General features: G+C 43.5%; 1 protein-coding gene across 1 annotated transcript; it reads right to left on the bottom strand.

Moving 5' to 3' along the window:
• On the bottom strand, positions 1 to 27,964 carry LOC145850231 (uncharacterized). Its single transcript, XM_045723120.2, has 7 exons — positions 27,392 to 27,964; positions 26,860 to 26,990; positions 26,487 to 26,648; positions 20,629 to 20,790; positions 20,162 to 20,273; positions 17,125 to 17,252; positions 1 to 5,431 (listed from the first exon to the last, which is right to left on the bottom strand). The coding sequence occupies exons 1-7, from the start codon at positions 27,666 to 27,668 to the stop codon at positions 4,493 to 4,495; spliced, it is 1,911 nt and encodes a 636-aa protein (XP_045579076.2). The 5' UTR covers positions 27,669 to 27,964; the 3' UTR covers positions 1 to 4,492.

Below are 27,964 nucleotides of genomic sequence, written 5' to 3'. Positions count from 1 at the left end.
TTGTTTTAAAATCATTTATTTACTAACTAAGTAATTCACAAATGCATAACAAACAGTAGATATGGTTACACGGAAATGATAGGAGAATGTGCCCTAGTGGGCTAAACCAGCATGGCGGCTTGTTAGACAAAAGGGTAGTGGGCGGTCAACTGAGAAGGCACTACAGAGTTGATAATTATAACAATTGAAATGCTAATCCTTTGCACATGAACACTCACTCATTTGGGAACAATTCCAATCAATATATATATTTACGCTCAGTGTGTCGTCGGGATCTCTGTTGAAAAGTTTGTTTCTGTTGGAGAGTCTGTCCGCCCTCGCTCTCTCTGTCGTGGTTAGAATGGGTAGTTCAGAGTGACATTCATTAATGTCGTTATAGGACAGATGTTTCGGCGGTTGTCGGTCTTCGCGTTCAATGATACCAAATTCCTAGCTGCAGACTAGTAATTAATATCAGAGACTTGTTCTTATTCTGTCGGTATCGATAGTCTAAGAGTTTAACCACGTGGTATGGTTAAAAGTTCAGTAAGAGGAATGCATGGTCAAACCTTGGCCCTCTCGTTATCGAGGTAAGCTGGTCTCCAACCTTTAGCCATCTCGTAATTGAGGTAAGCTCGGTCTCCAACCTTTAGCCATCTCGTAATTGAGGTAAGCTCGGTCTGGTGATAGAAAATCTAGGTGGGGGTTTTATTCGGAAGAGCAGAAAAGGGCCTGTCCCATGACGCCAGACCATAACTGTGCTCATGGGCGGTCCTCTGATTTAATTAGACTCCAAAGGGAATTGGAGTTTCCTTCATTAAACAGTCCAAAATCACATTACACAATTTCACAAACAGTTCCATCCTTATTCATTCATTTTATACAACCATTTAGATGTAAGTCTCATAGCTGAGGCTATTGTATAAACATGATTATGGTAATGTGCCGTATTGTCTCTCATGAGTTTCACAAAATTGTACCAAACGGACCAGTTCATAGCTGGATTCTTCACCTATCTTTTATACCTTCTCCAGAACCTGAATATTGTTCGGTTGTCAAGTTCTGTGAGGTAGAAGAAATTCCTTTGTGTGGTCTATGAAAACTTACTCTTTCTCTATACTGTGGCCATGAGGAGAGAATCTCCTCATAGGAATTTACGACCTCTTCTTACAGAGCCTGGTGTCAGGAGTATAGAGGTCGGGGGATGGTGCATAGAAAAGGGCTGGTGCAGAGGGAGGGGGTCAACTGTGCTCGCTGTACCCAAAGAGGGCAACGTCATGACACCGCATCAAGCAACCTGACAGGAGGAAGAAGGTCCAACTCTATCATATCAACCTGCTGAAGAAGTACCATGGAAGAGAGGAGGGTGTGGCTTTGATGGCAGTGGAGGACAAGGAAAAAGAGGAGGCCCCGCTACAGGTGCGCCATGGCCAAATTCTCCTGCTGGAGCAGTCGAGATGGCTAGACAAGCTGATTATGCAATTTGGCAGGGTATTCTCTCCCTTCCCAGGACAAACAGATGTCCTGTTTCACCATATCCACACCGAATCCGGCAAGAAGGTGCATATCTGGCCTTACAGGATTCCTGAGGCACGCCGAGTCATCGCTAAGAACGAGGTAAGGGAGATACTGAGGATGAGGGTGATCGAGCCATCTACGAGCGAGTGGTCCAGTCCCATAGTTCTTGTCCCCAAACCCGATGGTAGTATGAGGCTCTGCAATGACATTAGGGGCGTAAACTCCATCTCTACGATTGACGCGTGTCCCATGCCTCGCGTGGATGAACTCTTAGAGCGCTTGGGAAAGGCCAAGTTCATCACCACCCTGGATCTGACGAAGGGATATTGGCAAGTGCCGGTGGCTCCGGAGGACCGCCCAAAGACTGCCTTCGCCACACTGGAGGGGCTTTTTCAGTATGTGAGCATGTCCTTTGGACTGCATGTGGCTGCGGCGACTTTCCAACGCCTCATGGACGCCATTCTACGGCCCCATCAAGAGTACTCAGCGGCGTACATAGACGATGTGGTCATCCACAGTGAGGACTGGGATAACCACCCCCTGCGACTGCGGTGCTTGTGAGCCTGGAGGCTACAGGACTGACAGCCAATCCAAAAAAATGCTGCCTGGGTCTGTCCGAAGCGGAATAACTGGGATACAGCGTGGGGAACGGAAAAATACGCCCACAGGCAGAAAATACCAGGGCAATTCGGGACTGGCCTCGGCCCCAGACGAAGTGGGACGTCCGAGCCTTCTTGGGGATAACGGGATATTATCGCAGTTTCATCCCAGGATATGTAACCATTGCCATCCCCCCTCATAAACCTCATTAAGGAAAACCTGCCAAACTGTGTAGCGTGGAAGGATGAGACGGAAGACGCCTTCCAGTTGCTAAAAGATAGCCTGTGCTCTGATCCCGTCCTGGAGGCTCCTGACTTCTCCCAAGAGTTCACTGTGCAGATAGACGCCTAAGATACGGGGCTCGGGACGTCCTAGCTCAGGGTGAAGGCAAAGCAGAGAGGCCTATTCTCTTCATAGGTAGAAAGCTCCGTGATCGGGAATGGAGATATGCTACTGTAGAGAAAGAGGCCCTAGCCATTAAGTGGGTCCTCGAGTATCTCCGGCACTACCTACTCGGGCGTAGGTTCACCCTCGTTACTGACCATGCTCCCCTCACGTGGATGGCCGGTAAGAGAAACAATAACAACAGAACAGCCAAATGGTTTCTTGCATTACAGCCATTCTCTTTCCATGTCATCCACAGGGCCTGATCAAGGAACGGGAATGCGGACGCGTTGTCCCGATGCAACCAAGACGGCGCGTCTGGCTAGAGCCATCCTGTCCGGTCCTGAGGGGAGAGGTATGTGGAAGGACCACCAGGGGACAGACTGGTCCCACGGATAGTAGCCCAGCCCGGCATGTGAGTCAAGGTGATCAGAGGCAATTAAGCACAGCTGACGGTACTAATGACCTATTCTCTTCCCGATATAAGAGAGAGAAGGGAACTGGCAGTGGGGGAGACTGGAGAAAAAATGTGAGGACCTACCGGACGGGAGGGAGAAGAAGAGGACGCACGACCTCTTGGGAATGGCAACCACGGATCCGCACCACCACCCGAAGGGAGCTCTCCACGAACGGATAGTTAAGGCGGTGACACACCCGTAATTATGTTATAGTTAAAAGTTGTGTTCCTTGTTCCTGTAAAGAAGAAGATTTCTGTTTTCCTTGTGAGATCATCCTTGATTGTGTGGGATTGTTTGATAAGAAAGAAAGACATCAATAGAGAACTTTGTTCAATGTAAGAAAACCTGCTCCCAACTTGTTTATTCCACCTTTCCGCATTAGAGCAGCTTCAAAGTACTTGGTCTGCTCACACCATAAACAAACATTGGTAGTGGAATGACCTTACTGAAGAGCTCAGTGACTTTCAATGTTGCACCGTCACAGGATGCCACCTTCCCAACAAGTATGTTTGTCAAATTTCTGCCATGCTATAGCTGCCCCGGTCAACTGTAAATGCTGTTATTTTGAAGTGGAAAAGTCTAGTAGGAACAATGGCTCAGCCGCGAAGTGGTAGGCCGCACAAGTTCACAGAACTGGACCGCTGAAGCGCGTAGCGTGTAAAAATCGTCGATAGCAACACTCACTACCCAGTTCCAAGCTGCCTCTGGAAGCACAAGAGCTGTTCGTCGGGAGCTTCATGAAATGGGTTTCTATGGCCGAGCAGCCGCACACAAGCCTAAGATCACCATGCGCAATGCCAAAGTCGGCTGGAATGGTGTAAAGCTGCCCGCCATTGGACTCTGGAGCAGAGGAAATGCATTCTCTGGAGTGATGAATCACGCTTCACAATCTGGCAGTCCAACTTCACCATCTGGCAGTCCGACCGACAAATCTGGGTTTGGCAGATGCCACGAGAGAACTACTTGCCCGAATACATAGTGCCAACTGTAAAGTTAGGTGGAGGAGGAATAATGGTCTGGAGCTGTTTTTCATGGTTCCCTTCACTTAGTTCCAGTGAAGGGAAATCTTAACGCTACAGCATGCAATGACATTCTAGACGATTCTGTGCGTCCAAGTTTGTGGCAACAGTTTGGGGAAGGCCCTTTCCTGTTTCAGCATGACAACGTCCCTGTGCACAAAGCGAGGTCCATAAACAAATGGTTTGTTGAGAACGGTGTGGAAGAACTTGACTGGCCTGCACAGAGCCCTGACCTCAACCCTATCTTACACCTTTGGGAGGAATTGGAACGCCGACTGCGAGCCAGGCATAATTGCCCAACATCACTAATTATTTTGTGGTTGAATGGAAGGAAGTCCCTGCAGCAATGTTCCAACATGTAGTGGAAAGCCTTCCCAGAAGAGTGGAGGCTGTTAGAGCAGCAAAGGGGACACCAATATTAATGCCCATGATTTTGGAATGAGATGTTCGACCAGCAGGTGTCCACATACTTTTGGTCATGTCAGCTAAAGAATGGTTCTCAGATATCCCCTGCATAAAACTCAAGCCACACTGCTACGATTTCTCTCCTTTGTGGACACTCCTATGTCTGGTAAGGTTAGTCAGGAAGGAGAAGCTCTTGTGACATAGTTTGCACTTGAAGGGCCTCTCCTTGGTGTGAACGGTCTGGTGCTTCTTCACATAGTTCGCCTCAGTAAAGCGCTTCCCACACGTGGGGCAGGCGTACGGCTTGTCTGCGTCTGTCCTAATGCTCAGCCTCCCACGTTGTGACCCAATGACACCAGAGGAGGTAGAAGCAGGAGCCACTGCCCTCAGGTGGTTAGTCTTTGAGCTCCCTCCTTGACCTCTTGTCGTTGTTTGGGTGTTGTTGGGATTGTGTGCTGTGTTATAAGCAAGGTACATCTCGTGGTGAACGCCCATCCTTACCCTGTCTGTATTGGTGGGGTAACCATGAGGTAACTGAGGAAGGCTAGACCCAGGTCCAGGACTTCTATGAACCCAGTCACCAGGCATTAGGCGAGACCCTGAAGAAGACAGACCTCCTGAAAGACAACCACCAGGGGGGTCGCCCACCACTCTCTGTGAAGGCTGAAGCCCAGGGTGACCTGCTTTGTTCATCATGGATACTGTGGTGTTTGTATCATAGGAACAGGAGGGTCTGTCTCTATCAGCCCCAGGTCCTGCTCCTTCCCTGCACTGAGACTGTGAAGAGAAGGGTCTGGGCTGCAGACTGGATCCCTGATTGGAGCCTCTGTCTCTCTGATGACCACCAGGACTGAGGGTGTTCAGTCCCCCTGTCCACTGGTTGTGTTCTGTGTAGTGGTGGAGTCTCTGTCCCTCACGGTTTGGTCCTGGTTCCAACTCGGGAAGGAAGAGTGATGGCTCCTGATCCAGGGTTCTGATCCGGGGCCAGGGTTTGTGTCCAGCCGCCTCAGAGGTCCAGTCTCTCCCGCCAGCAACACCTGATATCTGCAGGTCTTCATGGACTGCAGACTGTAAACACAAATTGTACAGAAGAGCATATAAAGGTTTATATAAGAAGCAATTTGCTGTACACACGTGCTCAGCTCAAATGTCATGTTTAGTAACAAAGGCCAGAACAAATGGATGCGTTTCTTTTGTCACTATGAACATTTGAGCTGAGCACACACATTTGTCTTTCTATGATTGTAAAACATTAACCATTAGAACAAGCTCCCCAAGGAGCGAAAAGATGCAGAAACGAATCTACGGACATTTGATTTCGAATGTACTACAGTCCATCAACATGAAATGATCAATGCTAGAAGTTGTGTGCAAATGGACAGTGTTTCCTCCGACACATTGGTGCGGCTGGCTTCCGGGTTAAGTGAGCAGTGTGTCAAGAAGCAGTTCGGCTTGGCAGGGTCGTGTTTCTGTGGACGCATGGCTCTCGACCTTCGCCTCTCCCGAGTCTGTAGGAGAGTTGCAGCGATGGGACAAGACTATCTACCAATTGGATATCACAAAATTGGGGAGAATAAGCAGTAAATGAAAAACAAAAATATGTGCACAAATATCTCAGCGACCTAGCAGCCAGTCTGGAATTCAGCCAGCTCCAAATAAAATACCTGATCAAAGACAACCTACAGCTCAAAGGTAATGTCAAAACATTCACAACTATTGTTAATTCATTATTGAAGTGACAAAATGCTAAAATAAATATTATTTCTCTAGAGTTTAAGACTTGGGGGTTATTATTGTTCTAAGATGGTCATACTGTGGATTATTTAACTATTTGATTTTGAATTTGTAGGTCTAAAAATAGATACACAGTACTAGTCAAAAGTTTGGACACGCCTACTCATTCAAAGGTTTTTATTTACATTTTTTACTATTTTCTACATTGTAAAATAATAGTGAAGACATCAAAACTATGAAATAACACATATGGAATCATGTAGTAACCAAAAAAGTGTTAAACTAATCAAAATATATTTTTGATTCTTCAAAGTAGCCACCCTTTGCCTTGATGACAGCTTTACAGACTCTTGGCATTCTCTCAACCAGCTTAACCTGGAATGCTTTTCATATACTGAGCACTTGTTGGCTGCTTTTCTTTCACTCTGAGGTCCAACTCATCCAATACCATCTCAATTGGGTTGAGGTCGGGTGATTATGGAGGCTAGGTAATCTGATGCAGCACTCCATCACTCTACTTCTTGGTCAAATAGCCCTTACACAACCTGGAGGTGTGTTGGATCATTATCCTGTTGAAAAACAAAAGATAGTCCCACGAAGTGCAAACCAGATGGGATGGTGTGTCGCTGCAGAATGCTGTGGTAGCCATGCTGGTTAAGTTTGCCTTGAATTCTAAACAAATCACACACAGTGTCACCAGCAAAGCACCCCCACACCATCACACCTTCACCGCTTCACGGTGGGAACCACACATGCGGAGATCATCCGTTCACCTACTCTGCATCTCACAAAGACACGGCGGTTGGAACCAAAAATCTCGAATTTGGACTCATCAGACCAAAGGACAGATTTCCACCGGTCTAATTTCCATTGATCGTGTTTCTTGGCCCAAGCAAGTCTCTTCTTCTTATTGGTGTCCTTTAGTAGTGGTTTCTTTGCAGCAATTTGACCATGAAGGCCTGATTCATGCAGTCTCCTCTGAACAGTTGATGTTGAGATGTTACTTGAACTCTGTGAAGCATTTATTTGGGCTGCAATTTCTGAGGCTGGTAACTCTAATGAACTTGTCCTCTGCAGCAGAGATAACTCTGGGTCTTCCATTCCTGTGGCGGTCCTCATGAACCAGTTTCATCATAGAGCTTGATGGTTTTTGCGACTGTACTTGGAAGAAACTTTCAAAGTTCTCAATTCTCCAGATTGACTGACCTTCATGTCCTAAAGTAATGATGGAATGTCGTTTCTCTTTGCTTATTTGAGCTGTTCTTGCCATAATATGGACGTGGTCTTTTACCAAATAGGGCTATCTTCTGTATACCACCCCTAACTTGTCACAACACAACTGATTGGCTCAAACGCATGAAAAAGGAAATTAATTCCACAAATTAACTTTTAACAAGGCACACCTGTTAATTGAAATGCATTCCAGGTGACTACCTCATGAAGCTGGTTGAGAGAATGCCAAGAGTGTGCAAAGCTGTCATCAACTAAAAGGGTGGCAACTTTGAAGAATCTCAAATATAAAATATATTTTGATTTGTTTAACACTTTTTTTCATTACTACATGATTCCATATGTGTTATTGCATAGTTTTGATGTCTTCACTATTATTCCACAATGTAGAAAATAGTCAAAATAAAGAAAAACCCTTGAATGAGTAGGTGTGTCAACTTTTGACTGGTACTGTATATATTTGATCAAATATAGACTTTGGCCTTTAGTACCAAATCCCATGAAAACGCATTGAATAACACATTTCTAAATGGAAAAAATAAATAAAAAGGAATAAGGTTTTGAAGTGTCTGTCCTATATCTAGGAGATATAAGAAAGCTCAGGAAATATTTGTGCTTTTCTTTTACACATATTTAACCCCTTTTTTGTGGTAGACACAAAACTACCTCCATACTTCCGTTCATTTTTTTAAACTGGTACCGGTTACATTCAGACGAGTCCCGTGACATTTGTGGGGATCGTAGAGCAAAACGAATCGTTTTCGTAATAGTCTCACCTTTCCATATTCGTTTTGTAGGCCAAACCGTTCAGACGCTACAGCCGTTTTCATGAGAAGATGAATTTTCGGGATGTCTCATGGTCTGACAAACACCACTGTAGCTTGGCCACTTTCCACCACAGATGCGGATTTGATGGATTGAGACGCAGCCTATGCCAAAAAACATATCTCTAGCTTAAACTGAAAGATTTTGATGGGATTTTTTTAAAGTGCTCCTTATATTGACGCACTGGTGTATCAATAGACTCTAGGGGGATTTATTAGACCTACAGTCCCATTCAATGAGAGAGAACCTGGTTTTCACAGGTCTTTCTTAGAATAATAATGGAAATTCTTAGGAAAATACGTTATACAAACAAAACTATATATCCTAGCAGAAGAGGTATTGAAAATTGCCCAATCATGGCCAAATTCGGTCATTGGAGAAAAAGAAAAAGTACCAGTTAAATCCAAGGGTAGACTATTAAGTACAAACTTTGGGCTTAATGACCAGTTTCCTAAAGAAAGAAATAACAGGTGGAAAATATCCTACCCAATGCTTAAATATGCACTATGAAGCACTGGTTGCTAAAATTCTAATAGTTTGCCTCATTTCAGTTTATGTGACAAAACAAGAAATCAGTGTAGAGAATCATTGTACTATCTAAACCAATGTGAAATACTTATTTTCAATTACCCAAAATATTGTATTTTCAACTGTTTGAAGCTGTTGCACAAAACCGAAAGTAAAAGATGCAAAAACTAAACTTAAGACATTTGCACATAGAGCAGATCTACCGCTTCTTAGACTTGCTTTCAATGAGAATGACAGATCTATAATGCACATTTCTTTATGAATTTGATTGGGTCGCCCAAAATGTTACATATTGCAGCTTTAAGGAAGATAGACTTGGCTCGGTGCTTATATTGTTGCTGACAAGCTCTATATTAACGGCAAGCTATACCGAGATGAAAAGGATACACCTTGGCTTTCTATGTGAATTTGGTCAGGTCACCCAAAAAGATACATATTGCAGCTTAACAGAAATACAAATAGCATCCTGTGAGGGGTTGATCGCTGACGATGAACTAGTAATGGCAATTAACTCATTCCAAACGGGTAAATCTCCTGGCTTTGACGGTATACCAATTGAGGTGTACAGGGTATTGTTACAGAAAACTAAGAACCTTTACTCACCTGCTTACATTTTTCATTTGAACAGGGGGAATGATCAACATCCCAGGAGAGGGACTGATTACATTACTATTGAAGCAGGAAGCAAATTGCCATTATATAAGCCCTGTGCACCTCAAACTGAAGACCCCTCACTTTGTGCTGTGACACCCATATTGTATCAATGTTTAGCACTTAGAATGAAGAAAGTAATAAGAGAAGTGAGCAATCTGGCTTTATTTAGGGTTGCTACATAGGTGACAATATTGGTTATTTTTTGTAAACTATTGAACATTGTGAAATAGAAGAAAAGGCAGGTGCAGATTTTGAGGAGGCTTTTGATTGTCGTTTATTCAATGATTTAGAGTCTTATATCAGAAACCGGTGAGTAAAGTAGTGAATATTGGGTGTTTATTTATTTAGAGGGGTCCGACAAGGGGATCCAGTTTTGCCTTATTTATTCTTATTGGCTATCGAGATGCTGGCCATCCCAATCAGGAACAATTCCAATATATACTGTCATGGGTGTCGTAGGGTTTAGACCAAGACGCAACGGGAAAATGTATACTCATCTTCTTTTATTAATGGACAAAGAAGGAAAACCAAAATAAACACGTATACAAAAAAAACACGACGACAAAGAACAGGCCGGTAAGGCACAAAGCTATACACAGCAACAATCTCCCACAAAATCCCATGACAAAACACATATCTATTTATAGGACCTTCAATCAGAGGCAACGATAGACAGCTGCCTCCAACTGAAGGCCCCAACACCAATTAACTAAACATAGAAATACAAACGACTAGACTGAACATAGAACTAAACTAACATAGAACAATAACCAAAACCCTGGACTAATAAATCAAATACCCCTCTACATAAACAACCACCCCGAACCATATAAACCAAATACCCCCTCTACATGAACACATACACAAACACACCCTGAACCACATAAAACAAATACCCCCTGCCACGTCCTGACCAAACTACAATAACAAATAACCCCTATTACTGGTGACAGTACCCCCCCCCCCCCCAAAGGTGCAGACCCCGGATGCACCTCACACAAATAACCAAAAATAACCCCCAAAAACAAAATAAATCCCAAAACTACATGGGAGGGAAGGGAGGGTGGCCACCATCACCGACGGTGCTCCTGCAACACCCCCCCTTTCCCCAATACTCCCCCCTCAGGAGGTGGCTCAAGAGCTGGACGCAGACCCCGCTCCACCCCTGGCTCACTCCACTCACATAACGTCTCTACAGCGATGTCCCTCTCCGTCGACCCCGGACTGTAGGGCGACTCTGGGAGCTCCGGGCTGTGGGACGACTCTGGGAGCTCCGGGCTGTGGGACGACTCTGGGAGCTCCGGGCTGTGGGACGACTCTGGGAGCTCCGGGCTGTGGGACGACTCTGGGAGCTCCGGGCTGTGGGACGACTCTGGGAGCTCCGGGCTGTGGGACGACTCTGGGAGCTCCGGGCTGTGGGACGACTCTGGGAGCTCCGGGCTGTGGGACGACTCTGGGAGCTCCGGGCTGTGGGACGACTCTGGGAGCTCCGGGCTGTGGGACGACTCTGGGAGCTCCGGGCTGTGGGCCGCCTCTCCTGGTTCCGGACAGTGGGCCGCCTCTCCTGGTTCCGGACAGTGGGCCGTCTCTCTTGGTTCCGGACACTCTGGACGAGGCACTGTTGCCGGACACTCTGGACGAGGCACTGTCGTCGGAAGCTCGGGACTGGGCTGACGCACTGAAAGCCTGATGCGTGGGGCTGGTAGTGGAGGTACCAGACTGGGGACACGCACCTCAGGGTCAGCACGAGAAGCAGAAACTGGATACACCGGGACATGGGTAAGCACTGGAGGTCTGGAGCGCACCTCTTGCACAACCTGTCCTGGCTGGATGGAAATAGCAGCCCTGCACAAGCGGAGTGCTGGTACAGGGCGAACTGGGCTGTGCAGAGGCCTGATGTTTGCCGTGCGTAGAGCAGGCGTAGGGTAGCCTGGGCCTAGGAGGCGCACTGGTGGCCAGATGCGCTGTGCAGGCATCCTCCTTCCAGGCTGGATGCCTACTCTAGCACGGCACTTGCGAGGGGCTGGGATCGCTCGCACCGGACTGTGCGTGCGCACAGCGAGATTGTGCGCACTACCGCATACTCCGGCGCTCTCCACTCCAAATGCTTCCCATAATAAGCACGGGGAGCTGGCTTAGGGCTCACCCTTGGCCCAGCCAAACTACTCGTGTGCCCCCCCCAAAAAAATTATTGGGGGTGCCTCTTGTGCTTCCCCATCGGCGCGCACAAAGCTTCATACCGGCGCCGCTCCGCCTTGGCTGCCTCTATCTCCTCCGGTGGGCGACGATATTCCCCAGCCTGGTGCCAAGGTCCAGCCGCGTCCAGAATTTCCTCCCATGTCCATGATTCCACTGGGCTCTGTTGATGCTCCCTCCTCCGCTGCTTGGTCCGTGTTTGGTGGGAGATTCTGTCACGGGTGTCGTAGGGTTTAGACCAAGACGCAGCGGGAAAATGTATACTCATCTTCTTTTATTAACGGACAAAGAAGGAAAACCAAAATAAACATGTATACAAAAAAAACACGACGACAAAGAACAGGCCGGTAAGGCACAAAGCTATACACAGCAACAATCTCCCACAAAATCCCATGACAAAACGCATACCTATTTATAGGACCTTCAATCAGAGGCAACGATAGACAGCTGCCTCCAACTGAAGGCCCCAACACCAATTAACTAAACATAGAAATACAAACGACTAGACTGAACATAGAACTAAACTAACATAGAACAATAACCAAAACCCTGGACTAATAAATAAAATACCCCTCTACATAAACAACCACCCCGAACCATATAAACCAAATACCCCCTCTACATGAACACATACACAAACACACCCTGAACCACATAAAACAAATACCCCCTGCCACGTCCTGACCAAACTACATTAACAAATAACCCCTATTACTGGTCAGGACGTGACATATACTGAACAAAAATATAAACACAACATGTAAAGTGTTGGACCCATGTTGAGCTGAAATAAAAGATCACAGAAATGTTCCATACACAAGAAAATATTATTTCTCTCTAGTGAGTATTTCTCCTTTGCCAAGATAATCCATCCACATGACAGGTGTGGCATATCAAGAAGCTGATTAAACAGCATGATCATTACACAGGTGCACCTTGTGCTGGGGGCAATAAAAGGCCACTCTAAAATGTGTAGTTTTGTCACATTACAATGCCACAGGTTTCTCAAGTTTTGAAGGAGTGTGCAATTGGCATGCTGAAAGCAGGAATGTCCACCAGAGCTGTTTCCAGAGAATCTAATGTTCATTTCTCTACCATAAGCCACCTCCAATGTCTGTTTAGAAAATTTGACAGTACAGGATCTCCACATCTGTCTTCTTTACCTGCGGGATCACCTGAGACCAGCCACCCAGACAGCTGATGAAACTGAGGAGTATTTCTGTCTGTAATAAAGCCCTTTTGTGGGGAAAAACTCATTCTGATTGGCTGCGCCTGGCTCCCCAGTAGGTGGGCCTATGCCCACCCATGGCTGTGCCCCTGCCCAGTCATGTGAAATTCATAGATTAGGGCCTAATGAATTTATTTCAATTGACTGATGTCCTTATATGAACTGTAACTAAGTAAAATCATTAAGTTGTTGCGTTTATTTTTGTTCAGTATAGTAGGTCTGTGCATCAGTGGTATTACAACCTAAATGTCCTTATGCAGATGATACAGCATTTGCCTTTCAGCCTCAACAATCATCACTAGATGCTCTTATTGAAGATTTGAATGACTTTTGTAATTTATCAAGTCTGAAACCAAATTATGAAAAATACACCTTTTTGAGAGTGGGTTCCTTAAAAGAAAGTCCAACTATCTTTTGCCCTGTTGTGTACCAATGAAGTGGAGCAATGGCCCTGTGGACATGCTTGGCATCCACATTCCAAAAGAATGAAGGATCTTGTAAAGGAGAACTTAGATGTGAAACTAGCCAAGATTGACAAAATACTATTGCTGTGGAAAGGTAAAGCTTTGTCTTTATATGGCAGAGTGACCTTGAAAAACACCTTCATTGCCTCTGTTTATCTACAGTGCCTTCAGAAAGTATTCACACCCCTTTACAGCCTGAATTTTGTGTCACTGGACTACACACATTGCCCTATAATGTCAAAGTGGAATTATGTTTTTAGAAATGTTTACAAATTAATAAAAAATAAAATCCTGAAATGCCTTGAGTCAATACAGTGGCAAGAAATAGTATGTGAACCCTTTGGAATTACCTGGATTTCTGCATAAATTGGTTATCAAATTTGATCTGATCTTCATCTAAGTCACAACATCAAACAAATATAGTGTGCTTAAACTAATAACACACAAATTATTGTATTTTTCTTGTCTATATTGAATACATCATTTAAACATTCACAGTGTAGGTTGGAAAAAGTATGTGAATAGGCTAATGACTTCTCCAAAAGCTAATTTAAGTCAGGAGTCAGCTAACCTGGAGTCCAATCAGTGAGATGAGATTGGAGATGTTGGTTAGAGCTGCCTTGCCCTATAAAATAATCTATACACCCAGTCACTACAAAGATACAGGTGTTCTTCCTAACTCAGTTGCCGGAGAAGAAGGAAACTGCTCAGGATGTTTCAGGATAAAAAAATAAATGTTTGTAGCTAATCACAGGCAAAATCCTAGGGGAAAACCTGGTTCAGTCTGCTTTTCACCAGACACTGGGAGATTACTTCACCTTTCAGCAGGACAATAACCTAAAACACAAGGCCAAATATACACTGGAGTTGCTTATCAAAGAAGATAGTGAATGTTCAGTGTGCAATAATAGTGTTTAACATACTTTTTGAATGACTACCTCATCTCTGTACCCCACACATACAATTATATGTAAGGTCCCTCAGTTGAGCTGTAAATTTCAAACTAACACTGATTTAACCACAAAGACCACGGAGGTTTTACAATACCTCGCAAAGATGGGCACCTATTTGTAGATGGGTAAAAAAAAAAAAAAAAGCAGACATTGAATATCCCTTTGGACATGGTGAAGTTATTAATTCAACTTTGGATGGTGTATCAATACACCCAGTCACTACAAAGACACAGGCATCCTTCCTAACTCAGTTGCCGGAGAGGAAGGAAACCGCTCCATGAGGCCAATGGTGGCCAATTTCACCATGAGGCAAATAGTGACATTAAAACAATTACAAAGTTTAATGGCTGTGATAGGAGAAAACTGAGGATGGATCAACAACATTGTAGTTTCTCCACAATACTAACCTAAATGCCAGAGTGAAAAGAATGAAGCCTGTACAGAATAAATATATTCCAAAACATGCAGCCTGTTTGCAATAAGGCACTAAAGTAAAACAGCAAAACATGTGGCAAAGAAATTAACTTTATATACTGAATACTAAGTGTTATGTTTGAGGCAAATCCAACACAACACATCACTGAGTACCAGTCTTCATATTTTAAAACATGGTGGTGGCTGCATCATGTTATGGGTATGCTGGTCATCGGCAAGGGATTTGTTTGGGGGGATAAAAAGAAACGGAATAAAGCTAAGCACAGGAAAATCCTAGAGGAAAACCTGGTTCAGTCTGCATTCCAACACACTGGGAGACAAATTTAGCTTTCAGCAGGACAATAACCTAAAACACAGGGCCAATACACACTGGAGTTGCTTACCAAGATGACATTGAATGTTCCTGGGTGGCCTAGTTACAGTTTTGACTTAAATCAGCTTGAAAATATATAGCAAGACTTCATAATGGCTGTCTAGCTATGATCAACAACCAACTTGAATAATTTTTTTAAACAATGTGCAAATATTGTACAATTTAGGTGTGCAAAACTCTTAAAGACTTATCCAGAAAGACTAACAGCTGTAATCGCTGCCTAAGGTGATTCTAACATGTATTGCCTTGTGGGTGTGAATATTTATGTAAATTATATATTTCTGTATTTAATTTTCAATAAATTTGCTAACATTTCTAAAAACACTTTGCATTAAGTCAAGAGATATTCATATTTTATGAAGGCACTGTATACCCATTCTTTAAATAATCAATAAAAGCTTTCTTGCATTTTAAATATTATCCCCAGGAGAATTCAGAGCCATTATCCCCAGGAAAATTCAGAGGCAGATCATATGGTTGAATTCAAATATACTGATAAATTAAAAAATTGGGAATGTGTTTCTGGAAAATATATATTTTTTAAATTATATCATTGATAGTAATGGGAATTTTACACTGTGCACAATTGTATGGGAAAATATTTACTATCAGGTACTGGCAGCAATTCCAACAGAATGGAAGAAAAAGTTAAGGGAAAGAAAAGAGAAACTATTTGTAGATCTCATATTAAATCTCACAGATGGTTAACTAGAGATACTATCAATAAAGACAAGTACCATTTTCATTTGGGAAAACTAGACTAAAAATTAGATGCCTTCCCACACAATTTCAACTCTTACTGGGGGAAGCATTTATAGAACATTAGACTCCACAATCTGAATGTTTCAGTTGAAGATATTGTAAATATTTTTGGCTACTAATAAGATGACCAAGTCAGTCAGCACAGAGTCAATTTTGAATATATTTTCAACAAAATGGTCATACACTCACATAACATGAAGTACAGTACAGTACTTTTATTGCACAAAACGATACGTGACAAGTAGAATAACTTTTCTAACTATGGTAACATTACATTTTCTGTAAATCTAGTACCCTCACTTTGATAAAATTAATTTGAGAAAACTTTGGAAAAGGTTCAACATTACCTTTCACATATTTTCAATACTTTATACCAGTGAGGAGTTTTTACAGACACCTTCACACCAACCATCACCATATCATCTACTCTGCCTCATCATACTCATTCTTTCCTTGGTTCACTTCATCCAGTTCACTACTACATCCAAAACCAACAGAATTAATTACAAACTAACTAGTACTACATTACATGTCACTACACACTATACATGGGCCGTGTGCATTTTCTGCTGGTGTATCCTTAGGTAGCTCCTCTCTGAGAACCTCTTCCCACAATGCGTACAGGCAAACGGCCTCTCTCCCGTGTGGACTTTCAGGTGCATCTTCAGCTGGTGCTGGTGGGAGAACCTCTTCTCACACTGGGGGCAGCTGTAGGGTTTCTCACCTGTGTGGACCCTCTGGTGTCTCTTTAGGTGACCAGCCTGGGCGAAGCGCATTTGACAATGGGTACAGCTGTAGGGTTTCTCCCCCGTGTGCATCCTCTGATGGATCTCCACCTGTTTGGGGAAACTGAAGGCTTTCCCACAGAACAAACACGGGAAGCGCTTCTCTTTGCCACCGGATCTGCACACAGAGTTACTACTACTGTCATTTGTCAATGGGCTTGTGTAGCCATTTGGTGTTGAGGCACTGGCATTGTCTGAAGTCTGGTTTAACATTAGGAGAGTGTGAGGAGGATGAAGGCCAGGGAGTGTCTGTGTTGTTGCAGGGTCCATGGTCCAGTTTATAGATCCTATAGAAGGCAGGCTGAAGGAAGCACCTGTTAGGGGGTTAACCTGAGGCGCCCCCAATGTCTCTGAATCACAACTATAGGAGCAGGATGGAGCATCGCTAGACCAGTCTGTGTCTGTTGTTCTCTCCCCTCGCATACGGACACCACCCTGTCCCCGCATACCAAATCTACGCCTTGCCCTGGTCTCAGCCAGTCTGTTGTCATGGAGACTAAGTTTGGTTGTTTTGTGTTCGACTGTCTGTTTCTGGTTGTGGTTAACAGTGTTGTTCCCCAGCCCAGAGTTGAGGACGCTGTCCCATCCACTGACCTCCACTATGTCGCGTCTGGTCCTGGCCTTCTCAGTGATGTTGTCCCCTGGGCCCTTGGTTGCACCCGTCTGGTTCTGGGAATCCAAGATGGCCACCCAGTCTCCCCTGTTAGCCTCCAGCCAACCACCTGCAAGAAGAGGTTAGAATATAGACTTATTTAGAGTTTTTTTTTGTCAGTTACCAGGTCAAGTTCATACATTTATGCAAACATATGTTGTATTGATTTAATTTTATGAATGAAAAAAAAATAATAGCCAGGTGCATCACTATTCCAATGGAATATCTATTACTATATGTATGCTGTATGTACACTGAGTATACAAAACATGCTCTTTCCTTGACATAGAGATGACATAGACTTTCCTTGACATAGAGGAGACAGGAAAAAGGAAGGATTTTTAAGCCTTGAGACAATTGAGCCATGGTTTGTGTATGTATGTGTGCCATTTAGATGGTGAATGGGCAAGACAAAAGATTTAAGTGCCTTTGAACGGGGTATGGTAGTAGGTGCCAGGCATAGGGCTGTTGAGGTGACTGTATTACCACCACACCGGCGGTCACAAGTCATGAAGGCAGTCAAATTCGACGTGACCGTTTAGTCATAGTAATTAGGCTTCTCCAAGCTCTGATGCTGCTGCTGGTCATTAGTGACCTACCAAACTTGCTAACTGCCTGGAACTCAGCACTCTATTGTCCTTCTAATCACTCTGACAATGCAAATGTATTCGAAAATCTAATCAAACACTTAATAAGAGCCCATGAGCTCATGTTGTGCAACATTTCAATAGGCTATGCAATTGCGTGATGGCCTCTTAAAAAGAGGAGGAACCCATCAGCTTTCTATAGGCTAGGCCACTATATTTATTTCTCAACTTTCCTAATATTAAGCACATTGCTTATATTTACAACAGGAGTATGGCCTACCTGGCTGGCATGAAAATAAATCACGGGGAAAAACGTCCTCCATTTGCTACTTAGATGACATGTATTTTTTCCCGCTGACCCTGTTTCGAAACAGGTGCATGATAATGGTCCATTCTAAATCAATGCAAATTTCACACATATATTATTTAGTATATGTAAAGACAAGATTAAATCAGGAATAGTCTGATGGGTGACAATATTAGCCTGTCACTTGTGAATGATATATTATCACTTGTGAATGATGCCCAGCATAAGAACTACTTTTTTTTGCAACTTTTTCAAAATCATAGTCGCACACCTCATGTGGCCTAGCCCATGGGCCTATATGTTTTAATAAGGTTTGTATCACAACTAAAGTGGCCAAATAACTTCTTAAAATTAAGCACATTAATCCGCTTTATAAGGGGTGTACAGCCTAACTGGCATATACAAGCAGCGTGTGAGTTTCAAGTTTGGGTTAGATAATTTTCACCATAAAAATGCAGCTTTATAATAACAGTATTACATGCATAATTGCATTTGCGGTCACTTATGATAATGGTGTTTTCCGCTAATGGAACATTTGCGCTTATAGCCTACTACCATGTGCGCATTGCTGCGCTTATAATGTGAAAAAATAGCCTAACATTTTAAGCTAAACGTTCTGATTTGTTGCGTCAGCCACATTGCGTAAAAAAGGTTTTTTGATGCTAGTGGTTGTATTAATTTGGGATCTATCGCATCCCACAACTGTCCCAGACTATGTTTGGAATATTTATTTCTCGCACAGAATAGGTCGACTTTTGTACTATGGAGGATAGTAGATTGACAAAGGCTAGTGCTTTTGCTGTTCGTTAGGCCTACTCATCTTGTTGGCTGACGAAAAGTCAATGTGGACAGTTCTTCAAATATGTTCAATATGCACCTCGGATTTGGATAAGGACACGCGCAGTTGCGTCCCCGATGTGTCTATCTTCACTTGTAGCCTGTGAGAAAGACCCTATCATGTGAAGGAGCACGCAGCACTCAGGGAGAAGGGCACAATGGCCACTGGCCGCAAAGGCATGTATTTTTTTAGGATGCATTACAGCCACAGAAAGGGGTTACCGCAGTAAAATTCTAGGCATTATCAAGTGCTTGTCAAATTGTGAATGAGTGACTGATATAGTGTGTACAGCCAGCGCAAAAAACTAAGCAGAGCTCATGCCTTTCAAACTTTTTTCAAATAATCATTAGAGTCGCATCATAAAGCCTTACAATGTATTAAACATCTAAATATATAGCCCAACGTTTGTAGAACAAATAAAGTTACATTAATAACTATAAATTAAGCATATAGGAGAACCTATTTCTTTGTTAACCGCTCAACACAGAATAGCCGCATGTGCGCACTCCCTCAAAAATATACTTTCTATTTTATTCAGCTATGTTCAATTGTATTCTTCATACTATAAAATAATGCCATGTAATTCTAAGCAAATCTTGTCTGCTAAATGAACTAGTGTAGCCCACAGCCATTTAGCATAGCCAGATCAGCACTTAACATAAGGACATGCTGTTCTGTTCTTCTGAAATAGACTACATTTTCTTCATATCATGTTTCTTTAGACCTGTCTAAAATAAATAATGGATTTATAGTGAAGGTGTAGGCTATATTAAATGGATTTATTATACTTTTTAAAATTCAGATGTTCCAAAGGTCAACATCAGTGACTTGTAGGCAATGTGCCGTAGCCAGGAGATGCTAAATATGTTTATGTTAATTAACGGTCAATTACCGTGAGACAGACAGTTATTTGCTTGGCAATCACCAGCTGACAAAATTTCGCGACCACCACAGCCTTAGCCAGGCACACCGGTTTGTGTCAAGAACTGCAACGCTGCTAGGTTTTTCACGCTCAACAGTTTCCCGTGTATATCAAGAATGGTCCACCACACAAAGGACATCCAACCAACTTGACACAACTGTGAGAAGCATTGGAGTCAACATGGGCCAGCATCTCTGTGGAATGCTTTCGATACCTTGTAGAGTCCATGCCCCGACGAATTGAGGCTGTTCTTTGTGGGGAGGGTGCAACTCAATATTAGGAGGTGTTCTTAATGTTTGGTACACTCAGTGTATTTCTCCCTTACCTTGCTCCCCCATCTTTTCTCCACTCAGCAGATCAATGCTCTCTAGTCTGTCTTCTAAGGTCTCCTCTTTGACTAGCAGCAGATCAGGCTTCCCATCCTCCATGTCTACTGACTGTCAGAGATACAGAGTGAGAGGATGTTGGATCAAGAAATCTGATTGGGCAATGAGGGACTGCTATTAATACTATGCAAACGTGTTAGTTGATATGATTACTTGACAGTCTTTAATGGTTTGATAATTTAAAGGCATGGTACCACAATTAAGACACAATTAATTAATCAAGACCTGGGCCCGTATCCACAAAGAGTCTGAGTAAGAGTGCTGATCTAGGATCTTTCCATATAATCTTATTCATTATGATCTAAAATGCTAAACTGATCCTAGATCAACACTCCTACTCTGAGAGGCTTTGTGGATACAGGCCCTGACCTAATACCATTCAGACAGTAGTTTACAGTGGGTTTACCTCAGTGAGACTGTGTTTGGTCCTGTGCTGCTCAGCTGGTTCCTCTGTGGGTTCAGGAGGAGGTGTAGTCTGGTTGTCCTCCATGACCATGGTCCCCTCAGGGTTCCCCAGACCCTCCTCACACCCCTCATCCTTCACCAGCAGCACCTCTGGACCCTCCTCCTAGAAGAGAGGTGATACAGACATACACTCCCTCAGGTACATACACACACAAGATAATAAACACACTCAACATGGAGGGGCCAAACTTGCAAACATAAGCAAGCATTTAAAGTTAAACAGGTTATCACGCACAAAATGCACATAAGCCAATTAAAATGTTTGTTTTACTTGCAAGTGACAGAAAGCTAAATTGTAACTGGTCCCATCAGATAACACAGATAACACACATTAGCCCTTTGCTAACCTCACCAGGTGGCAGTGATTACATCTTGGCACAACTTCTGCAGCCAATTAAAGTCGTAGATGTAGTTGGACGTGTTCATGGAAGCATCCTTAACGCACGTCAGTCCAAAAGCACGTTCTGATCAGCAAAGCAACAAGGCTATCGTGTGTATTTCATTGACTGGTCAAATTGCTCTCTGTCTAAAGTGCCTAGTCCATGTAATTATCGCAGATTGTGGCAAGGGTTCGAATCTCACGAGTACCCCCACCCCCGCACACAAACAAACTGCTATTGCCAAATAATCATATTGCATAGGCTATATTACATGGATGTGTACAACTAAACATAGGCCGACGTTTTATATGCATTTTTATAATCTGCTTTGTCATGCGTATTATTTCACTCGAGGAAGATGATCCAAAGTGTACAGTAGAAATAGTTTGCACTCTCGTTCTCGTCCTACAGGTGGCAGTGTTGCAGCTTGAATCAACAGTCTTAATGGGACATTTCAAAATGTTTTTTTTAATTTTATTTAACCAGGCAAGTTAGTTAAGAACAAATTCTTATTTACAATGACAGCATAGGAACAGTGGGTTAGCTGCCTTGTTCAGGGACAGAACTACAGATTTGTACCTTGTCAGCTCGGGGATTCGATCTAGCAACTCTAACCACGAGGCTACCTGCCGCCCGCTTCTACTTCATATTCATCTCCAGCAGCACCCCAACATCAACAAATGTCAAAATGGCGCTTTTCTATGTTTTGTAGTAAAAAAAGATAGAGGAAGATAAGTGTTTCCATTGACATCGTCAACCAATTAGTTAACAATTAGTAGGCAATGCCTATTTATAATTTGTTAATAATCACGCGATGCACACCGATGATGTCATTGGAAACACTTATCTTCCTCTATCTTTTTTACTACAAAACACAGAAATGCACAATTTTCACATTATGTTGATGTTGGGGTGGTGAATATGAAGGTGAACATTTTTTAAATGTCCCTTTAATGTAGGAAGAGTATATTTTTATGTAGGCTACACTTACAGTACCAGTCAAAAGTTTGGACACACCTACTCATTCCAGGGTTTTTCTTTATTTTTACTATTTTCTACATTGTAGAATAATAGTGAAGACATCAAAACTATGAAATAACACATATGGAATCATGTAGTATCCAAACAAGTGTTAAACAAATCAAAATATATTTGATATTCTTCAAAGTAGCCACCCTTTGCCTTGATGACAGCTTTGCACATTCTTGGCATTCTCTCAACTGAAAATGTTAGAAATGTCACTTTAATGTTGGAAGATACTTGGCTGTCATCAGTATATTTTATGTAGGCTACACTACAATGTTTTATAGTTTATGCATTATTATAGTATTCCACTTCGTCACGTGTGCTTTGAATCAAGTATCAAGGACTGACATTGAACAGTTTATTCCTCAACAAAAAAGCTTGATGTGAGGTTACAAGTCAACTTCTTTAGCAGCCACCTAGAAGTGATGAGGATGGCAATAGCCTTCATGACTGCTATTTGACAAATCCATAAGGCTCTTGCTTTTTTTTTACGATAAACTTTCTTGTAAGGACCTCTTAACTTTTTTCATAAAAGCACATGGATGTGTGTGAAACAGATAAACCAAAAATGTGGATTTTGTCATAATATGGAAAACGTGAAAATGTTGTCAAACGTTAACAAGTCTAAGATGTCTAGCAAGTCTAATAAGCAGTAGATCTGTTCTATGTGCGCTATTTCTATGCTTCCGTTCTTAAGTTTAGTTTTTGGGTGTCTTACTTTCGGTTTTGTACACCAGCTTCAAACAGCTGAAAATACAATATTTTTCGGTTATGAAAAATATATTTCACAGTGGTTTAGATGGTACAATGACTCTCTACACTATACTTGCTTGTTTTGTCACAAACTGAAATTAGGTAAACTATTAGAATTTTAGCAACCAGGAAATGGCAGAGCGATTTCTGCATAGTGCATATTTAAGAAATGCCATTGGATGGTGGGTAGAAAAATCTAAGACCTTTGATAGGCTGAAGCAGAAGTTGTGCCAGGATGTAATCGGTGCCACCTGGTGAGGTCAGCATACTGTAGGGCTAACTTCTACCATGTTATCTGATGGGACCAGTAACAATTTTGCGTTCGGTCACATGGAAGTAAATCAACTACTTTAATTGGTGCTGAAACGTTACTGGGAATTTATATATACTGCTCAAAAAAATTAAGGGAACACTAAAATAACACATCCTAGATCTGAATGAATGAAATAATCTTATTAAATACTTTTTTCTTTACATAGTTGAATGTGCTGACAACAAAATCACACTAAAATAATCAATGGAAATCCAATTTATCAACCCATGGAGGTCTGGATTTGGAGTCACACTCAAAATTAAAGTGGAAAACCACACTACAGGCTGTTCCAACTTTGATGTAATGCCCTTAAAACAAGTCAAAATTAGGCTTAGTGTGTGTGGCCTCCACGTGCCTGTATGACCTCCCTATAACGCCTGGGCATGCTCCTGATGAGGTGGCGGATGGTCTCCTGAGGGATCTCCTCCCAGACCTGGACTAAAGTATCCGCCAACTCCTGGACAGTCTGTGGGGCAACGTGGCGTTGGTGGATGGAGCGAGACATGATGTCCCAGATGTGCTCAATTGGATTCAGGTCTGGGGAACGGGCGGGCCAGTCCATAGCATCAATGCCTTCCTCTTGCAGGAACTGCTGACACACTCCAGCCACATGAGGTCTAGCATTGTCTTGCATTAGGAGGAACCCAGGGCCAACCGCACCAGCATATGGTCTCACAAGGGGTCTGAGGATCTCATCTCGGTACCTAATGGCAGTCAGGCTACCTCTGGAGAGCACATGGAGGGCTATGCGGCCCCCCAAAGAAATGCCACCCCACACCATGACTGACCCACCGCCAAACCGGTCATGCTGGAGGATGTTGCAGGCAGCAGAACGTTCTCCACGGCGTCTCCAGACTCTGTCACGTCTGTCACATGTGCTCAGTGTGAACCTGCTTCATCTGTGAAGAGCACAGGGCGCCAGTGGCGAATTTGCCAATCTTGGTGTTCTCTGGCAAATGCCAAACGTCCTGCACGGTGTTGGGCTGTAAGCACAACCCCCACCTGTGGACGTCGGGCCCACATACCACCCTCATGGAGTCTGTTTCTGACCTTTTGAGCAGACACATGCACATTTGTGGCCTGCTGGAGGTCATTTTGCAGGGCTCTGGCAGTGCTCCTCCTGCTCCTCCTTGCACAAAGGCGGAGGTAGCGGTCCTGCTGCTGGGTTGTTGCCCTCCTAATCAGCAGACAAATGTGACTAAACTATGACGTGTACAGTAGGTGTTTGTTAGTGTGTGGGTATGTGTAGGTATATTTAGTGTAGTGTATATTGGTTATAAAGTGCTGTCGGGTGTATGCAGAATAGGGTGAGATCAGATGTGATGTACACTGAGTATACCAAAGTATACCAAACATTAGGAACACCTTCCTAATATTTAGTTACACCCCCCCCCCCTCCCTCTTTTGTGCCATCAGAACAACTTCAATTCGTCGGGGCATGGACTCTGCAAGGTGTTGAAAGCGTTCCACAGGGATGCTGGCCCATGTTGACTCCAATGCTTCCCAGAGTTGTGTCAAGTTAACTGGATGTCCTTTGGGTGATGGACCTTTCTTGATACACACAGGAAACTGTTGAGCGTGAAAAACCCAGCACCGTTGCAGTTCTTGACACAAACCGGTGCACCTGGCACCTACTACCATACCCTGTTCAAAGTCACTTAAATATTGTCTTTCCCCTTCACCCTCAATGGCACACAAACACAATCCATGTCTGAATTGTCTCAAGGCGTAAAAGTCCTTTACCTTGTCTCCTCCTCTTCATCTACACTGATTGAAGTGGATTTAACAAGTGACATCAATAAGGGATCATAGCTTTCACCTGGTCAGTCTATGTCATGGAAAGAGCAGGTGTTATTCATGTTTTGTATACTCAGTGTATATTAAAAGGGAGTCTCAATGAAAGTCAGAATAAAAAGTCCCATTTTGTGTTTATTAAACATAAACAAGGGTTAAATACACCATATGAAAACCAGACATACACGTCTAAACTAAAACTGCATTCACTTTCTTACTAAAAAAGTGTCTTGGGAAAAAATGTATTGTTGAATGGAAGTAATGAAATAGACATTTGTAAACATTACAGTACAAACACTATGTAAAAGACTTTTCAGGCTTATATATGCCTTACATATCATGTCTGGATGCAATATTCTACCCAGGAATATTCAACACTGAAATCTGTGACTCGTTATTCCAAATGCATCTGTGGATCTTTTCAGCTGACATTTTTTTTATGCAGGGTTTGATATAAACATCAGAAGCTATCGAGTGGAATGGTTACTTTCTATGTTATAGAGTGGAATGTTTTTTCTGCTGGTGTAGCCTAAGGTAGCTTCTCTCTGAGAACCTCTTCCCACAGTGTATACAGGCAAATGGTCTTTCTCCCGTGTGGACCTTCAAGTGCATCTTCAGTTGACCAGCCTGTGCGAAGCGCATGTGACACTGTGAACAGCTGTAAGATTTCTCCCCTGTGTGGATCCTCTGGTGCCTCTTCAGGGTGTCCTGGCGAGAGAACCTCTTCTCACACTGGGTACAGCTGAATGGTTTCTCTCCTGTGTGGACCCTCTGGTGCCTCTCCACCTTCTGGGAGCTGCTGAATCCTTTGTTACAGAACATGCAGAGGAACCGTTTCTCTTTATTATTGCCTGATGTGGCTCCCCCTCCCTGAGCCTGGGCTCTAGTCCTGTCGTTTGAGTTCAATACCTGATCGAAAAGGACACAGCCGTGTGAATCGGAAGGTGCCATCAACGTGGACACTGGGTCGCGATCCTTGAACACGTGTAAAGGGGAGTGGGTGGCGACATTTGTATTTGTCTCCAAGCTTTCCCTGTAATCTAAGAAATCTCTGCCCTGTGAGTGTCCATCTCCAAGGTGACTATCTGCATTCCACGTGGGAGGAACGTCGCCCTCCACTTTTACAGTCCCCTCATCTGCCAATATAACCTCCTCTTTCTTATCTAGGCACCCTTCAGAGTATACACTACTACTGCGCCGGTTCCAGTCCTCTCTAGACTGATCAGTCTGTGTCTCTAAACCCAAGGATATGTTGCCAGGGTCCATCTCTGTAGCGTAAGAACAAGACGGATCATCACCACCAGTGTCTAACGCGTCACCATCACCATCCCCACGGGAATTAACCGTCCTCTGGCTCTGGTGAAATACTGGTAAATACTCAGACGCAGGAGAAAGAGGACTGCCCAGTCTACCCAGCCCCAGTCTCTCTGGGTCTGATCTGTTGTCAGATCCTGTGTGTAAGAGCCTGTGTGTTACAGTTAAAGTCTTGGTGTCTGTCTCTGACTTGAGGACGGCGTTCGGTGTTCCACTGACCTCCGTGATGCTGCGTCGGGTCCTGGGCTGTGCTGGGGTGGTGGGGTCCTCCGTGGCTACAGAGGGCGCTCCAGACCGAATGTCTCTGATGTTCCGTGGGTCCTCCTCACCTTCAGACCTCTCCAGTTTGACCCCAGGACCTGCAGCCTCTGCATCTGTAGACTGACACGAGAAAATAACAATGTCGTAAGGAAGTCTCACATGTTCCCCTATGGCAGATAACTTCTTTTTTTTCTTTCCTTTATTTAACTGAGGAAATGAGGACGTTACATGTAAGCAAGTGAATAGCTGAGGGGAGATTTTCTGAAATAAATGGGACACATTTGATTTACAAAGTAAGTCATTGTTTTTAAAGCAACACTATTACACTAACCTCTATCATGATAATGTGCTGGGTTGAGGTTCCACTCCCCTCATCAACAGTGATTGGTTGGTCATCTCTCCATGTATTGTGTTCCGCTGGCTTCACAAAGCTTCTGTGGCCTCCAGTGAGATGTCCTTCACCTGAGAGAGTGATTGGGGGAAATGAGGTCGTTAGGTTAGCGACTGTCAATGCTATATTGTACACTTTGACACTGTCTACAATTGGTAAGGATGTAAGGTAACACTTCTCATAACTTCTTGAAAAACGATTTATTGAATATGGATTATGTTCCATGCATCTAATTGTTTAACTTAGTAAATAATATTAAATGCAGTAAATCAATAATCTGGTTAGAATATGATAGTGTCTCTCACAAGATAGCTAAGTAATCGGGGGATTTATTGCATAAGATCCAAAAACTGATCAAGACCCAATTCTGGGTAATATCTGAACACATGTGCAGAGGGGAACGGTTCGACATGCACTGAACTATGTATGAACGGCAACAGGTAGCACAGCCTCTGCCTTCTGCAAAATGTACCTCTTGCCATTCCTCTGTATCGGTCGAGGATCTTGACACTACTGGGACGACTGGCGAGGACGCGCTCTCGTATTGTCCTCTCTGCGCGCTCCCGTGCCACCTTCAGTTCCAGTAGTTTCCTCCGCAATGCCCTGTTTTCTTTCTGGCTTTGAGTTATTTCCACACGAAACACTGCATAGTCGTCGTCTACCAGTTTACAGATCTCTGCCACGGCTGCATTCGCTAGCACCTCCATGATGGAGGCTATTTGAGTGTGAAAAACCATACAGTTAGCCATTTTTGCTAACGTTAGCAGTTAGCTAGCTAGCGTTTCCTAGATAACAGCTATCAACCAAGTCCTGTCTCCAACGTGAATTAAACACGACATGGGGTATGATGCTATACAGTTAAAGTAGTCATATTTTGAGTTCCAGTATGTCAATACACGTCTAAATAAAAACGATAACGTCGAAATTAATTTGTAATAACTGTTCACTTCCGTTTACTTCTTCGTGTGAGTTTCCGGCAGACTAGACGTTGTTTTGCGTATTTCCGCCTTTCACAGGGGTTCCACTAGTTACCACAGCCACAAAG

The sequence above is a fragment of the Salmo salar genome, chromosome 08 (genome assembly GCF_965601325.2).
Source record: "Salmo salar chromosome 08, fSalSal1, whole genome shotgun sequence".
NCBI classification, from domain to species: domain Eukaryota; kingdom Metazoa; phylum Chordata; class Actinopteri; order Salmoniformes; family Salmonidae; genus Salmo; species Salmo salar.
Note: the sequence above shows the minus strand (reverse complement) of the source record. Positions and strands in the feature narration are given on the sequence as shown.

Excerpts from the sequence above, each read along its gene's own strand:
- LOC145850231 (XM_045723120.2), bottom strand. The coding sequence starts at position 27,668 with ATGGCTAACTGTATGGTTTTTCACACTCAAATAGCCTCCATCATGGAG. Across the intron at positions 20,791-26,486 it reads CCCGACGCAGCATCACGGAG|GAGGAGGGTCCAGAGGTGCT; the intron begins GTCAGTGGAACA and ends CCTCTCTTCTAG. Across the intron at positions 17,253-20,161 it reads AGAAAAGATGGGGGAGCAAG|GTGGTTGGCTGGAGGCTAAC; the intron begins GTAAGGGAGAAA and ends CTCTTCTTGCAG.